We start from the raw sequence: 18,474 nt of genomic DNA on the forward strand, positions 1-18,474 counted from the left end.
GTCGGACCGATAAAAAAAAATTGAATCGAGACACTCAGTATCGACAGTCTGTCAAAGGTATTTAAATGACTGTGCCGACTGTAGGAAATACCAGCATTTTTTTATATGAGAGAAATCGAGAGAGAGCAATCAATTAGTATTGATTTACTTGAGAATACAATTTCTGGTATTACGGCATAATGAAACAATTCGGATCGTTGCTATATCCTGCTGCACTCTGGTGCAGGAGATCGAAATTGAACGGTAGCAGAAGGAATATTAAATAACAGTAGAAAGTGATGACAAATGTTCGTAACGAACGAAGAATAAATAACTTGAGATGAAAAATAAATCTCGATAAGGAGTCATATGTCATATAATAATATATGACGAAATATATTAAATTATTCAGTCAGGCTTTTTAATTGTTTTTGAAAATTACCCGCGTCATTAAATTATATTTGAGAACAATGACGCGGCGATACTCTATTGAAAAACAATGCCACAGCTGAGTATAGCGGGACTACGGAATTTTGTTTTTTTCAATTTTCCCACCTTCATTCCTTACGTAGAAAATAAACCGACCCTAAGGGGAATGAATAGAAACATTACTAAGTAGAAGATGCGTACCGCAGCATCCCACTCACCATGTGTAACCGCAAGAGATAAAAGGAGGAAGAGAAACACTCAACTTTGTCGGAGAAATGTCTGTACAGTTTATGGGTCAGAGAGATGTCTGAAACGAAAACCGCTAACCCTTGGTGCGGGGAATAAAAGCATTTTAAAACCGTTAACCCCTGACTAAACGTCCAATTTTGTTCAGGATAAGAATTAGTTGAGCTTTCGGTATTCCTCTTATTTTTTGCTCCGTTTCCGAATAATTGGAATTACTTTATTCTTATTTCCTGTCCAGTTCACCTATGCAATTGACATATCTTTTGGAATTATTTGAGTCATTTTTAAATGGGAATCTCCCTAATCATAGACCATTGTTTCAAAATCAAACGTCGAGACTATGAAAAAAAAACCAAAAACGAAACAAGCAGAGAATTTTGATAAATTGTTATTAATAAATACAAAACCCGAGGTAAGATGAAAAAAAAGAGATACAATAACATCATTATTAACTGACGTTCTGAACATAATTAATAAAAAATATTTTGTTAAAGCCGATGAAGGAAGGCCAAATTAATTTTCCTCCCTTAATTCACAAATTCTTACATAAAAAACATCTACACCCCAGCATCCTCCTCACTAGTCTTCCGCTATAATATTAAAAACCAGTAATTATTCCAGTGCGACATATCTCTCTCAACAACGAAAGACGTTGAAAGAATCGAAAAAAATTGATAATTAAATTACAATAAAAATACACAGCCACACGAGTGCCGCCAAATTACAGTGCATTACGTAAACGAACAATTTACTAGCTGAGCAACCTTCCTTAGTCTCACGTGGCCCGTTTGACAGCTGTCACTTTACTACACTCGACGTCAGTGCTTGTAGTTGGCTACAGCTACTTGGGTGCTGACTTACATAGTTATCAATGAAGTAGCAGTAGGTTGTATAGCTACGGGATATTGAATTAATTTTCTCTTCATAGCTATATGCTAATTAAGACAAGCCCATGAACGAGTATTACTATATAGCGTATGCGTGACGATACGTACAGTTATACCTTCGCCGTTAATGCCCAAGAGGGAAATTTAGCCAAGGTCGCTTCCAAGAGGCCCTTTCGAGATGATCGTTACCCTCGAGGAGTAAACCAATTCACCCGGGGAAACTTAGACGATTGCGTAGCACCGGTCGGGTCTTCTACCTATGAACTGACACATTTAAATTGAAGGGACCACTGCAATGCCGCCTGGCGCAATAAATATATATTCGCGGTAAAACCATTTGTTTCCGTCATATTGCTTTATATGGGAAACGAAAGTGAAGTACTCAAGCCGAAAGAAACCATCCGTCTTGCCTGCTCGTTTTTCCTCGGTCAAAGCGCACGACGATTCTTCCTGCTAGCGAAAGCTTTCTTGACGTGTTCAACTTTTCTTACGTCGACTCAATGCCGACTGCCAAGCTAACTTCGCTCTTGCTCCATACACGATACCAACTTGACTAATTGACGAAGCACTGCTTAAATTCATCATTCGAGCACCCTTTGCTAGTTCTAGTCGATATTTGTTTGTAATTCGTCAACGAAGGAATTATGAAAAATTTTTGTCTTGCCCGCTAGTCTTTTCTCGATTCTTCCTGCTAGCGAAAGCTTTCTTGACGTGTTCAACTTTTCTTACGTCGACTCAATGCCGACTGCCAAGCTAACTTCGCTCTTGCTCCATACACGATACCAACTTGACTAATTGACGAAGCACTGCTTAAATTCATCATTCGAGCACCCTTTGCTAGTTCTAGTCGATATTTGTTTGTAATTCGTCAACGAAGGAATTATGAAAAATTTTTGTCTTGCCCGCTAGTCTTTTCTCGATTCTTCCTGCTAGCGAAAGCTTTCTTGACGTGTTCAACTTTTCTTACGTCGACTCAATGCCGACTGCCAAGCTAACTTCGCTCTTGCTCCATACACGATACCAACTTGACTAATTGACGAAGCACTGCTTAAATTCATCATTCGAGCACCCTTTGTCAGTTTTAGATGATATTTGTTTGTAATTCGTTAGCGAAGGAATTGTGAAAAATTTTTTTGGGTTATTGAAAAACAAGATTTTGGACTTTTATGGTTACTATTAAAAAAAAAAATTGCATTACGGTGACACTCTTTGACTTTTTCGTAGTTAGATTAGGTAAGGGACCGGTAGTACCGTGCTGAATCAGAGAGGTCGCCAGTTTATTGATGGAATTTTGATTTTCTTCTAATTTTTAATTCAGTCTGATTTTAAGGAATTATTTTTTTCACTTTTCTTTGTAGTTTGTGCTTCGTGTAAAATCGCGGTTTAACGACTGTGTGTATTTACTGTGAAATATTGATTTTTTGTTTTTTATTATTTGGAAATTTATCTCGTGCGCCTTTCTAGTGAAACGAAATCGCATCGTTTCTTGTCCGTTGTATTTTATCGTGTTGCGAAGGACTTTGCATTTACGTAAGATCAAAGGCGATGACGATATACCGTTTTGAAAAATCGTTTGTCAATTGTATACATATTGATATATTGTTATGTACTGTGTATACGCATTAATTCAATCTTAATTTCTAAATACTTCAAATATAAATTGATTATGATATAAATTTTCGTTATTTTCCAGACACAGTTATTTTATGGTTTTTTAGTTAGTCATATTTAGGTTTGGGAAAGAATCTTGTAATGAATAGTGAATTTCTATTTTCTTTTTTCGAACGAGCCAACGATATTATGTCGTCTATATAAAAGCAAGATCACAGGGTTACGATGGGTTAGGTAATCGAAAAATTACTGTTCAGCTTCTTGAACAGAGTTTGTGAAATGAATGGTGTAAGATTTATACTGGTATACTATCTTTTTACGAGAACTAAACGAGAGATAAATCCTTAGACAGGCAAGTGCACGAAGAGATAAAAGAAGAGAGTACCCTACTGCTTTATGTATACAAGAGCCATCGCGATATTGCTTCCAATTTATATTGGCTAGTTAAGTAAAAGCAAAAGTGAATACGAAGTGAGAGCAAGAAAAATATGTAAAGTAACAAATTCAGTAAATAAATTTACAAAAATCGCAACTGGATTTGATCGAATTTAATAAATTATTTGAAATGCGTGATTCACTAAAGAAGGAATGAAATGATTCGTGACATTTGATTCTTGGAAAATTAGCAAAGTAAATAGAGAATCTATAATTTGCACATTTTTTTTTGCATTAAATAAATATTTTTTCATTTCAAACAGAGAATATTTTGCTGTGCCGGCAGTCGATCTTGAAAAGCTACTTACTTCGAAGGAAAGTTCAGTGAATTAAAGAAAGGTAGGGAGAGAAAAGGATAAGAAATGATTTTAAGAAAGAAAGTAAAGAAAATAATCAACGGGATGTATCAAAAGAACTTTTCACACCGTGCATTAGCGTAAACAACAAGAATGTTTGCGATCCAATTTTAAATAAAGGAGAAGGACCCCGCAGTCCTGTAGGATTTTCACAAGGAAGGACTTAGGACGCCTAAAGCCGCGACAAAAGTTTTCCAAGTTAGTAAAAGCTTGAGAAATTTTTCGCGCTCGACTAAGTTGAATGAATGACTTTGAACTTTTCACGACTCAGCTGATTGAGCCACTTTTTCATGATTCCGTCTGTCCGCATTACGACGTACCTCGATAAATAATAAAGTACTGTATTCTTTCTTTAAAGTAGAACATCAGTTTTGTTAAAGCAGCTTGCTGAAACCAATAATTCAAGCTTGAATTGGACGAAGCTACTTACCTCGTAATTGTGATATATCTTCCACAAGGTGTCAAATAAATGTCAAATATCCCGTAAGACGTAATTGAGGCAGAGAAAGAAAAAAAAAAGTGAGTGGCAATCGGGGAGAGCATTTTATTTCATAATAATTGAGTCCAAATCCAAAAAATCCAGGTACCCACTGGGTCGTCATTACGAATGAAATGTTACGATATTCCTGCAGGAATTCTTAAAATAGTCAAAAAGCTAGTTTGTATCTAAATTAAAGTAGCAGTAACTCGAGTGACGTTATTCCCTTTGTATAAGGTGCAACGATTACCTGATCAAAGCTTGCAAACTCAGCGCAATCATAAAGCTTAATTACTAGATTGGAGCTTTGGTCTCTTTTGTCCTTTCTCTCTCTCTCCCTCGCTCGATCCCTTGTTCCTGTGACCATGTGATTATCCCGCTCTTCAGTTGACGCTTAGCAAAGAATGGGAGTTCATATAGGAAACAAATCCCGATTGCATTCGCCGACGATTTTCCACATCATAGAATAGTACCTACTTATTATCCTACCAAGCTCACCACCTTTTCACCTACTGTCCCATAGTACCAACATACCCTGTTTCCCAATGGAAAATCTCACGAAAATCTCCGGAAAGCGATTCATTAATTCATCAATAGTGCTGACTGAAAATTTCTGTTTTTATTTTACATTTGTGAAGGTTCGAAATTTTTCATCATATCGAAAATCGTTCCTACATATGGTACATAAAAATTTATCTATTCTAAAATCATGCCAGTTCAGAATTTAATTACTCCAGCACCTCATGATACATTGAAACTTGTAAAACAGAAACTTGTCCCAGGACCAAAATGGATAATTGGTAATAATGTACCTTAAGAAATAATTATTACGTAAATACACGCTGTACATTGAATTATATTTTTGTGATATTCTTCAATGCTATTTTTATTCTATTTTATCGTCAATGTACTCCTTCTTTTTTTTTTTCATACTCGACATCAGTATCTAGGAACTTTCAAAGGATGGATGATAACGGCGTTTCAATTACTTGCAAAGCGTATAGTGCAGCTATTGTGGAAACGGAGGCGAGGCAGGGATGAAAATAAAAAATTGTAGGGGTGTCGTACACGTAAATAATTTACGCGCACGTCCAACGCAAGATACACTGGCTGATGAACCAAGAAGATAGGAGACTCGAGCTTGATAAAATCCACCTGTGTCTGATACATTATGTATGCCTCTGTAATACATAAGTACAAGACCATCTACATAATAGAGGCTGCCTCCGTCACATAACATAACTACGTAACCATAATAGAGGCTTTCACGTCATGTGGAATGTGTATCGTTGTACAGTGAAAGTATCGAGTGAGACGATGGGATTAAAAAAGTGAAAGAAGAAAAAAGTTTGATATTTATAATTTAAGGAAAATTGCCTACTTTTCTGATACACTGAAGGTGTGTCTGGATGGGTGACACGGGAAGAGAAACGAGGAAGGAAAATACAATTAAAATAAAAGGATCGAGAATAATAAAAAGAGAAAATAATAGAAAGTCAAAGAGAGTAAAATCAACACAAAGAACGGTGCTTTTGTCGATATCGATAAAATCTTTTTCACTTCACTCTTTAAGAAATTGCAATTTATACTATTTTTCGGTATTTCCTCTTTACGACAAATTTTGCACAAACCTCATAACAGTCTATAGCTTGAAAAAGTATAATGCGCGTTAGAAATTAATAAAAGACAAAAATTCAAGATCATCGTCTCCCTTCTTTCTTCTAATCAGTTACGTCAAAAAACTATCTGGATGTGACAAGTATCAATCTGCGTCCTGAATATCATTCTGATCTTGTGAACCCATGATGAATATTAGGTTTTTTTTTTTAATTTCCCGGTAAAATGACTTTTCATGCCATGAAGAGATCTGGAGTTAGTTTTTCACGTCTATCAGGTAGAATTTGTAAGTAAATGGAGGAGGACTTGGAATTAAATAAATCTTCGTATCTACTTATAGCTTCTGGATCGTCGCATAAAACAGATCGATAACAGTGAATTCCAGAAAAGCCACGATCAGAATTCCCAAGAGCAGGCGTAATACGCAATATCCCTTGTCAATTACTGTAGTAATTTATGACGGTTCTAATAAAGTGGATACGACAGAAAAATAACTACACTGTGATCGTTCAGTCGTTTTGGGGTAAGCTTGAGAATCTTTTTTCTTGGTATCTAATGGTCAGGGATGCTGCGTGCGAAAATCAAGTGGCAAAGAGGTGAAGGATCATCTTAAATGGTATTAAATGGGCCTGCGGTTAATGTTTACCTACCCCGATCGAGAGTGTTGATTTTGTCAGAACAAACATGAAGGATAATTTATATAAGATCGAATCGGTTTTATATGAACACCCACAATATTATTTCGATTCCCGAGTGTTGATTTACTTTCTTCATTTTTCCCCCCTTAGAAATCACTCTTAAAGATACGGCATGATCGGCTCTCTGGGTTTGGAATACTTTGTGAAAGAATAGCACTGTGGAAACTGTAGAATTTATCAGAGAAATAAATCGTTCTTCTTGTTCCTTTGGTTTACTCGAGGTACAGGGTATCCTTTGATGGCCGAGAAGGAGATAAAGAAAACAAAAGGTTTGAGCTGTACTGTGGGAATTTAATAGTGACTGGTAAAGAGGTAAATAATTGGATAGTAATTCCCTCTGACCAGCTGAGCCAGAATTTCATTTGTATCGTGAACATAAAATCACTTCACCGCGTTTTCTTTATATTGCTTTTATTTCGTTAGCTTAACCGGACGTCCACTGCGCTGTTGAAACAATTTTTACGAAATTCATATGGCTTACAAACGACACGAACGTCGTAAACGATATTTTTTGTGCTTTTCTTAAAAAATCTTTACTAACTCGATTGCTTGTACTTTGCATAAAAATCGTCAAATACGAAAGCAGCCTTTTTTACTTTGAGCGTGGTTCGGTGTTTCTCAAGGGTGCAAATGATGCTATCTGAACTTTGAAAAAGTTTCAATCCGACTGAATGTTCACATGGGATATCTTTCGTGGGGTTGGAAAAACTTTAAAACATTTGTTAAGATTTTCTGAAACGTAAATAAATCCACGGCCATACTGGATACGATAATGTCAGTTGACAATTCGGATGCTGCTGCCTTTCAAGATATGGTAACTGCAATGAGGCTGTCGTCACCACACAGGAATAGGTAAAGGATGAAAGGAGGCTTCGCGAGCAAGCCCAATAATATTTGTCTTCCTTCTGTAATAGGGTTTTTATTGTTTTTGCAATTCACGAGCTCTACGGTTCTACTGTAATCGGTGGCGACCCACGGGGAAGGTGTATCAATATAGGGAGAAAGAACTCCGTCTAATTTTCCGTTTCGAGTGCGGGTCTCGGTCGGGACGCAAGTTCAGGCAATTAGAAGCCCGAAGGAAGAAGGAGCGACGCCACGTGACCAAGGGGAAAACTGATGGATCGTTCAAGACGGCGTCGAGAAGTGACTCTGGGAGAAGTAGATACGCGGCCGTTGCGGCGTGGGAACCAAGAGGAGAGTACTGGCATCTCGAGATGGATCATCGCTCGAATACGTGTATGACCACTGCTACACGAATATGTAATCGCGATGTCTCGTATGAACTGCGAACAGCGGCGTGACCGACCCAGGTCATCGGTCATGTGTCCGGAGACTCCCTATGACGCTATGGTGATATTCCTTGCAATAAATGTGCTCGTGCAAAATTGTACGTTGTTCGCAACTATTGATGTAGTTGATGCGACCAGCCTAGAATTTAGATGAAATGAAAAATTTTGAGAAAATTCTTATCCCACCTAAAGACCAGGTAACCGGCTTGGCGCTGGTGGAAGCAAGGTACGGTTGCTGAGCGGCAGTTTGGCCCAGAGGCAATAACTGTAATAAGCATCAAGTTACGTAATAAAGTAATTAAAAGCAAAGAAACGCATGTCGCAGGTAGAGCTGGGTAATTGAGAAATATGCCAATTAACATAAGGCGTCCTGTAATTAGTAATTAAATAAATAAGACAGCCCGAAAGCTCCATCGTGGAAGTATTGACCCATAACTCAAGCCGAGAAGTACCTACTGAAAATGGACATTTCTCTTACCGTTAACTTTTCTCTAATGGAAGCCAGCTCTTTCGCGGTTTTACTGTTTACTTTGGACGGTGAATTAAATCTCTTCTACACGCTAAATCCACAATCCTTACGAGTTTATCCATTCTGCCGGTTAACCGGCGAACCGATCTTAAGACTGTGCTGGCGTAAACGAACGTAAACGTAAAGCAAGGATCGTTAGTCTTAAATCCTTAAACGTCCGGTATCTGCAACTGGATCGCAAAAGGTTCCATGATTCGGTCGCGTGGGCTATAGAGAGCCTTACTTCGGGGACGGAGTTATTGGCCGGCCTGCAGGGTTTGCTAGTTGCAGGTTATTTTTTGTGAAAAAAAAATTTCAAGGAAAAGGAGTAAAGAAAGGTTAGATGAGAAAAGCCAAAGAGATGAACAAAATTTTATTTCTCTTTTTCCTTCGAGTCGGTTGATTGGACTGTGCGCCTAGGTTGGATCGTTGATAAGGCGGCCACTGGGTGTGTTATCTGATGAAATATTGCGGTCGGTATGATGCGTAAGAATATTGTTTGCGATTATCAAATTTACGTATGCTATTATGTGTCTGGGTTTTATATATAATAATCGGATTTGCCGTTTCAGGTTATTCCGAGTGGAAAGTTGCATAAAGCAAATGGCGCGAGGAACCTGATGTCTGTAACGAATGATTTGTCTCACCGAAGAATAAGACGCGCAAGCAGAGTTTTGGTATAGGGGATGAAATGGAATTAGATGGGGGTTGACTCGACGTTGACTTTTCCTACGGTTAAGAGAAATTGAAGTACGAAATTTCTGGAGATATTGACATTCGTTATTTGTCTTTGAGGATTTCATTTTTGGTGTAATTACCATAAATCGAAATTCCTTATTATTTTCTTCTTTTAATAAGGGATTTCTTTACGACTGTTTTAGCATGCCCAAAACGTTCGATCGTTCGATTCAGGGTGATCCATTTGTCAAGTTCATTTCTCTTACTTCGTATTTGTTTTTCGTTTCTCTTTTTTTAGGCCTTTTAACAAACGAACACGTAATCACTGCGATCCGGTTCGATATTGGGGAATTCGAATCGTCTGGTAATTGGACGGATATCAATTAGTATTGAAATACAGACCAGCCGAGTCACTCGCTTGGACATTTCCATAGATATCGATTTGCCAAATGTCACACTCGTCCAGTACATTGTCAAAAAAGTGGTAGAAAACAAAAAAAAATTCAAAAATTTCGTCGCACGTGACATGGGAAAGTTTTCGTGTGCAGAGAATTTGAAAGCTTTTTTTAACGTTCTCTATTTGCATATATGGTCCTACCACGTGGATAACATTTCTGTTAGAGCTTTTATTAACTCAATCCTTTACGCAAATGCGAGCTAATCAAATTTAATAATCAAAATACATTCTTCCTTTAAAAATTGAAAAAATAATTTTTATTAATTCAATTTCCCTTATCATATTTCGTGTACCGCATTTCCCTTTCAATTCGATTTGACCAAACTATTAGTATGTCAATAGCTAAAGAATCGAATTGCTACTGTCACACTTTATAACGTACATATGCAAAATAAGAATATCAAGCTATGTCGCGTCAAATCGTAAAACTTCCACAGTGGTTTTATGAAGTAAAAAATTTTAAGTAATCGCCACCTGCCACGGACGCTCGACAAAGGTTGGTCGGCGGGCTTGTTTCTTTAATAAAATATAATTCGGTAACGTCACACGTATTTTATGTCATCCGCAAGCGCGGTTTGAGCTTTTTTTTTCCTTTCTGGGCGGTCTTTCGTTTTTCTTCCTTAGCCGCTGCTCAGCATGTGCAGGTTGGAACATCAGCAGCAAAAAGACAATGGCTATGGGATGTGAAGGGGTGCGAAACACCACTATGGGAGAAAAGAGTCTGCCACACGGCAAGGACCTCTGGCTCCCTTAGATTACGCTCCTGTTTCTTCTGACAATGATGTACCCTTTTGATTGGGGCGGGAGGGGGGTGGGTACACCTTGGACCTGACAGAGCTTTTAGTTTTCATTCTTCGCTTCGAGTCTTTGTCCTTCGAGCTTTGGCAATTTCCAATTGAAATAAAAAACCTTAGGACGATCTACAACAAAAAGCACGTATGTCGACTGCCAGTAATTTTCAATAATCCAATTGGCAAATTCGTATTTACCAGGCTGGAAATATTGAGTCGATCATCTTCTAGTGACTTTTCGTAGTTACAGTTGTAAGTTGACAAAATAAACTTCAACTGAAATTAACCCTCGTTCATTCTTCTATACATACTTTTGCTGCGACTTAATTGAAAAAAAATTTCAAATAGGAAGCCCCAAAGCATTTACCGATAATTACATTTACTCTCGCAGATGTTTTGCTTAATAGTTTCATACATGTGCGAGGTACATTAAGAATTGCACTAGGTCGTCTCTATCTGGGAAAATCCTGTTAATTCCTACGACTTTGAGTGGATAAATTATTTGCTGTCATTTCCGAGGACGAAATAGGCATTATTGTTAAATCTTATAATTTGACGTTTCTGGAAAATTGCAGAATCGTTAGAAAGCATTTCGAGGGTCCGTCAATAGTTTCTATTTCTATCTACTGCAGAATCGAGTTGTCGGCATTGCTTCGAATGTTCGGCTGGTCGAACAGGTTGTAAAAAATGATTTTGTCGATGCGATCTTGAAAGTGACAGATAAACCAACCGAATAGAAATTCGGCTTGATTCAGCAAAATTTGTGCTCATCAATTTTTACGCGAAATAAAATACTCATTAACAAAGAATTTTTTTTTTTTTTTTTTTTTTTTTTTTTTATTAAAGAGAATATGTAAAATTAAATTTAAAAACTCACCCTGCGCCCGGGCTGTATTTTGCATTCTCACGTTATCACTATAATGTTCTCGATATATGGAGTTATCGCGTTGACGATGATAATTCGCTATGACGATCGTGGTCATCGTTAAGACAAGGAACAGCCTCGACCCCCAAGCTGCTCCCGACGGCATCTTCCTCTGACCTTGGCATCCCCTGAAGCTTCTCTGTCAGCGGCACCCCCCTCCCCTCCCGCAACCAATAACAATTACCATCAGACTTTTTTCCTAATCTGAAAAAAGAAAAATGAAAAACCAGAGTCAGAAACACCTTGAATTGTCTTATCCAAAATTCAATTGTCAAAAATCACCGTGAACTTTGTCTTTTGACAATATTTGCCGCTACAAGGAAAAAATATTAAAAAATTTAAATTAAGGTATTCGTGTATCGCAGTGTATAGGGATATGGAAAAAAAAAAAAAAAAAAAAAAAAAAAAAAAAAAAAAAAAAAAAAAAAAAAAAATCAAAATATACCCTTACATCGTAATTAATTAAGAACCACCCTTGGGCGCTAGTTAATTAACTTTTTGGATCCACGGATATTTCCCAAGTTTTCAGCGGGATATTTGACGCCGATTAATGGACTTGTCAAGATTATCATAAAAGGGGCTGTTGGAGGAAACGAGAAAATACAGTACGAAGAAAATTTCATTTCCTGTTTCGCCGTACAATTCTACTTTAATCGTAGGCGTAAGCCAGTCCTACTGATTGATATTGGACTTGCCTTACGGTTTACGGAAATGAGTTTCAGAAATGATTCAATGCCAAATCAATTCGAATATTAACATTTTTTTCAACCTTCAATTACCATGGAGTCAATGATCTGATTGGATAAACGGGTCACGTACCGTACTGTGCTGTTACCTATACGGTTGTCGTCACACTGATACACTGTTATACGTAACAACCATAAGCTTTATTATGCAGTTTTATAATCCATTAGAGTGTTAAGAGAGCATTAAGCGTGCATCAGTTATTTATGGATAAATCGATAATACAGATTTTATTCGTGTACAATAAATTCCAGTAACTTCGCTTGATGGTAAAAAAAAATATTTGTTTTCAAGTAAATACATATTTTCTTCAACTTTTTTTTTTTTTAAATGCTTCAAAAAACCGATGTTAATTCCGCTAAAAAATTTCAAAAATATATTAAACTTCAAAATTATTTTAACACCGTATTAATAAAATTTCATGTTTCAATCAATATATGTACGAGCCAAAAATTGAATACGAAACATTATAGTCATAGAAATAACTACGACTGCGTGTAAATAAGAGTTATCCATAAAGAGTGACATTGAGATGAAGTAAATTTTCCCGTAAAATCACGAATACTTGGTAACTGAAATACACTTGGAAAGCTACGTACGTAATAAATGTGTCATTCAAAATGCCATAATAAAGTCGTAAAGTCATAATACCTAGCATAAACGGAAAACCCTAACCCAAATTTAATATATTTATAAATATCGCCAATACCTTTTGAAGCCAATAAAACTCCTCAAAATTTATAATTAATTATTCCAATTTCATTGTATCGTACATACATCCACAAATGCTCAAACGCTTTATCAATCCTACATTTAAATTAGCCTACAGTACTTGTTGAACCTCCAGAAAGCTCTGTGTAAAATAATTGACAGCTCGTTGCGAAATCTCCATCGTGAAAGATTTTTCTAAACCACGAAAAAGCGAATATGGACCTAGAGCTGTTTCCTTTTTTTTCCTTCTATCGATTTGCATCGACATTCAGATGCCATCCCAGTCGGCTCTGTTATCTGTACAGGGACGCGTAGGTACTTCACGAGGTCGCACTGACGTTCACGTATGCGTTCGGAACGTAGGATGGAATCGTGAGCCGCATGTATGATTGAATATTGTATGGCAACAGAATCGTACCTGCCAGGTACTAGTTCGTTCCTGGATTCGAATTCTCCAGCTGGATGTTTCTCTTTTCTTTTATCCCTTTTCCACTTGGTGTTTTTTTGCATTTCTTTTATATTCTGCTTTTTTGTCTCGTTTCGCTAGTGCACTCTAGCGGGAGAATTGCCTCATTACCGGAACGAGAAATTTTCGTTTTGTTCTTTGATTACGCTCGATTGACCCCACGAATGAGTACCGGATGAATACATAGACCTAACGCCATATATGCACAGGGTCAAAGACGTCATTTTAAGCATTTTCGAAATATGGGCGAAACATGGTCGAAACATGGACAAAACGTGATAAAAAATATAATCAAATTGATTGATCGAAATTTATTAATTCAGTATGCAAATATCGCGTCTAATAAATTTAATATGAAAATTCTAAACAGACTGTTATAATCAGCGCGATACGTTCTGCATGTGTGTGAAAGCATTTACATCCTGTCCATATATGGAAATTTAGTATTGTTCAAACGGTGATTGATGTTATCTATATTATTAGCTGAGATAGGGGTTGCAATTATAATAATTATCTCTGTTTTGTTTTTTCAAAATATTCTCAAAATTAAAGTATGCTGCTGATACTTGTATTTGATAGTTATGTCTATAAGGAATATTAAACGTTATAAAGTATATTTAACTAGAGACAAGTAAATTCGTCGAAAAATGCTTGAAAACGTGACTGAAATTTTACCGTATCATATAATATTCACGTAATATTTTAACGAGTTACAAATAGCACTTGAACAGAAAGAATCCATATGAACGAAGATAACAGCCAGTGCTTAAGCATCCAACGAAGAATTCACATTAACGTAATCAAGCAAAGCGAAGGATTAAAGTGTACCCGTGAAAAAAAAAAAAAAAAAAAGTAATAATTTCACCGTGATATATTTTTTGTATCTGCGTTCAGTCTGGCAATAGTGGATTACAGTATAAGTCATATCTTTCCCAACGACCATTTTCATACAGATAGGAAATCGGCTCTGAAAAAAGTAACGTCGAAATGGTAACGTCGTAGAAATCGTTATTACCCGAATCGATCGTCCCCTATTATCCGTCATAAATATCGAAGAATATCCGAGGTTTACACACTGCATGAATCCTATTAAATCCGTGAAAATATGTAATTGCCTCCCTCCCGCTGCCAATTCCCCCGCAGAGCATAAAACAAAGTGCACGAACAATAAAAATAAATCGTCAACACCAGTGGAGTTAAAACGAAGATGGTATAGGTATGTAACGCTTAGGGGGTTGTTTTGCAGTAACAGTATTTCACGACAGATGGAGATAAGTGTACCCGGTCTCCACCATCTTATCCTTCATTTAAGTAATAAACGTTAAACGTAAAGATTTAATTTAGCACCCTTCTGCAGCCAGTTATGAAATTTCGTAATCCTCCCAGGAACCCTTAACCACACGGTTATTAACCTCAGTTTCTCGATCGGAGAGACACTGTATCTTGGTAATACAGCATATAACATGTGTTTACTTTGCTTTCCTGCTTCCCAGGCATCCCTTCGCTCAGGCTAGACCAGGGTATACGATTATGGTACTTAGGGGTAGTAGTCTTCAGCCCCGGGGGGAGGGTCTTCAAAGGCTGATAGAAGACGGATTGATAGCTTGAGTGAGTCTGTAGATTACACCTTAATCCGTACAAATATTACGGTTACGTTCTCTTTACGTTTACACAGCTGACGACCTGATCATCAAAGATATTGATTACTCGATTGTGCGATTAGTCGAAGTACAGAGGTGCGCATGGATGTATCGAGAACAATGAGGTTAACCCGAGGTGGATCAGTTCTTGATTAATTATTAACTAAACTCGGTTCGAGCGTGTCACAGAAAATGAATAACTTCACAGAATCCACATATAACGTTTAATGTTCCTCCAACCTTAATGACCCGTTCGTAGGATTTCTATATTTCCGTCGGTCGTGCCAAAAGCCCAAGAATCCGTCGTTGGGACTTTTTTCATAGGAAACTGAGAAGGGGATAGAGTGACTGAGAGGGAGGGGGAGAGAGAGAGAGAGAGAGAGAGAGAGAGAGAGAGAGAGAGAGAGAGAATGTTGGTAAAGTACGATGAAGCCCCGGAAATTACGGCAGGTGCGTCGATGATGTATCTAAGCCAAGTTTCTTATCTTTTAGTGGGCAGTAGTGAAAGTAGATTGGAAAAATTCATATATATGAACTTTTATGCTAAAAGGAAAGAATATATTACGAAGATTTCCAATAGCTCATTTACGTGGCAAGTAATATTCATAGACTTCTATGCGTATACTTTGATTGTAAATATATTTTCGATATAACAATTCTTGTGATACTCGATGGGAAAGTGGACGTAGGGAGATATCGCGAGAACGCGCATTTACATGCATCAAAATCCATCGGGGAAACTTTTCCGTATCGCGGGGTATCGAACAATTCCAGAATACCAGAATTTTCATGAGCGACGAGAGGGAAAGCTATTCCCCTTTTGCAATTCGACGCACGAAATAGCCTCGCGCCATTGAGAAACCATGAGAAACTTTCAGAGTTTTCTTCGTCGATTCTTTCGCGTAGAGTTCAACCTGTTTCACCTATTCTTTTCGTAAATTGGCTGCCCTTGTTGTGCCTTCCTCTTGGCCTTCAATTCTTTATTTCACCTCAGCCCCTATTGGACTCAACAGTTAATAGGATTGATGAATGGCTGATCTGTGAATAGATCTTCAAGTATATACCACATATGAGTATACATCTTTTTTTTCATGTTTCCATTTCACTGGTCTAACGCATCGATACTTTGCTGTATACGTGAAGATAGACAAGTTGCTGTATTCAAATTGTGTGCGGATACAAAAGAAAAGACTTGGTAGGAAAACCTACTTCATTCGTAATAACTCCAATAGATTCACGTTAGGTCTCTGTCCATTGGAATTGCTCTGGTGCCTTTTGAGAAATTGAAAATGCGTATTTAATGTGACGCGAAGGGGAGGGGAACCCTGAAGAACTCAAATTGCCTAAAGGTAGGTTCGGATTAACTTTCTTTTTTATTTTCACCTGCTTCAGCTTTTTTTTCTACGATATTTTCCCTACAAATTTTAGAAACGATTCGCAATGTCGTCGAACATCTCGTATTAAAATTTCTTACAGTTTCTTATACGTCTGAGCTACGTCCTTGAAGTGACAGACACGGATTCGCCCATCTGTTTAAAATTTTCGAGATTTCACCAAGTGCTTTATAGTTTACTAGTAGATGTAGAAAATTAAAAAGGAACTCTCCATATTCCCAATAAGCAATAGTCGCATATACTATACCGTGTACGTGCAAATACCCACTCGTATACAGATACTTCGGGATCCTTCGGGAATTTCAGGTCAATCAGAAACCGGCGTGTTTAGGATAGACGTGAAGTTTCCGAATCCAATTCGTTGACGATGACTCGGAAATGAATTCCCTACGGTGAATATTGCACCGGGTGGATCATTCGTTAATTAACATGTTAATCCTGATTACGTGGAATGAGCTAGAACATACATGGGGGGTGTAAAAAAAGAATTGGATTACGCTCGTTATTCATGGATCTTACGGAGGTAGGCTGATTGGCTAATACGATACGTTCAAAAGAATTTGATATAAATTTTTTGCAAGCTGATCCTACGAAATTAGTCAGTCGCCTTGGTAGCGTTGGGATTAAAACATCATTACGTCATTATGGGATTTTCAGTTTTCCACCTCCGGAACCTTTCACCTTGGAGGCGGACGAAGCGAGCAAAAAAGTAACAGGAACAAAATGAGATTAGGGCGAGGGAGGAAAAAAGGAAAAATATTCGCAATGCTACACGGGATTTAACTGTAGATGCAGATACCGTAAAGGGAAAACTGCGTTTTCACCGAGGCGCTTCGCGGTTTAGTTGAAATATGCGCGGCCCAGCTCGCCGCCTATTGTGTCCGCGTAATAAAGTGAACGCATTTGCAATGCAAAAGTCGCCGCGGCATAACGGACGTGCTGGGTTCTTAAAACAGGTAAACTTTTGCTGCGGCGTTTACATTATTTTACTTCGTCGAGTGGTCAGCAGGGCGCGCGATCCTGCTGGAAAACTCGTGCATATGTATAACGATAAGTATTTATGAAAAGCAGAGATCATCGCGGCCTGTTTTTATTTATTTTTATTATTTTTATGTTTTTATTATTTTTATTTATTTTTAAAGTATTTTTTTTTACTATTGGTGAAATCACCGTATCTTACTTCAGTTGTCAACTGATTTTTATATTTTGCTAGTGGATCTCTTTGGCGCTTGGATCAAACCGTACGCGACGGCTGGGAGGGAAAAGTCGTTACACGTGAAACAGCAGGAAAAGTGGCAAGACGAGTAAGAAAAATGTTAATCCACAGCCGCACCGTGTGGTTGGCAACCGTGTCAAGTATCCAGCAGGGGGTCTCTGAGTATCCTACATAAAACGTACGTGTGTGTATGCACATTGCCCGTCTTTTCCCTTTGGAAAAAAAAAATTCCCTAATAACAACCCTATTTATTTACCATGGTACTCTTTTCGTATAGATGGTACCAACTCTAAAATAAGAAAAAGGCAAAGAAACCGAACAAAGCTTATTCGTGACTCGCTGTTGCGTCTCTATGGGCGAGATAAAAGTGTACCCTTATTATGTCGCAGAGGGACGAAACAAGGAGAAAAAGCTTCATACATATCAGACGGTCCAAATTCGATTCCTCGGACGTGGAAGATAAAGTCCGAGCAACATGAGACGAAAGCCAGGAGACGGTTACAGGGGAGGCAAATAACTTCTCGAAATAATTGGAAGTTTGGTTTACGCTATCTTTGGTATAGGAAATAAATTCGAATATACGACGGCTTCGACTTTTTGCCTTCGTCCTTATCTCGGTCTGCAAATGTATAATCGAGATCTTTTTCTCTGAGGGTTGGTCCATTGCGTTTTACTCGTCAGCGACCTAGTAACTTCCCAAGGGTACGTAACAATGCCCGTTACCAGCATAAAACCCAAGTGGATTCTAGATTTCGTAACCTCATTCGCATACAAACTGTTTATCCGAGCTCATTGACAGAAATGCATGCTTACCAACGTCACGACGTGAAACCGACAAATCTCGTGAGAACGAGATAAAAAAGGAGCAAGAATTTTTTTCTTTTCTTTTCAACCTAAAGAATTCAGTCTTCCCACTCCG

General features: G+C 37.8%; 1 protein-coding gene across 7 annotated transcripts in view; it reads right to left on the reverse strand.

Annotated features, from left to right (window-relative positions):
* LOC107273986 (zwei Ig domain protein zig-8) overlaps positions 1-18,474 on the reverse strand; it is a 52,313-nt gene that overhangs the window by 17,698 nt on the left and 16,141 nt on the right. For all 7 annotated transcript variants that reach the window (XM_025091287.1, XM_025091283.1, XM_025091284.1 and 4 more), the window contains one exon: positions 11,337-11,588. In XM_025091287.1, coding sequence (XP_024947055.1) covers positions 11,337-11,490 — 154 coding nt within the window. In that variant the 5' untranslated portion in view covers positions 11,491-11,588. The remainder of the gene's footprint in view (positions 1-11,336; positions 11,589-18,474) is intronic.

This window comes from Cephus cinctus, unplaced genomic scaffold (assembly GCF_000341935.2).
Source record: "Cephus cinctus unplaced genomic scaffold, Ccin1 Ccin1_scaffold1922, whole genome shotgun sequence".
Taxonomy (NCBI): Eukaryota; Metazoa; Arthropoda; class Insecta; order Hymenoptera; family Cephidae; genus Cephus; species Cephus cinctus.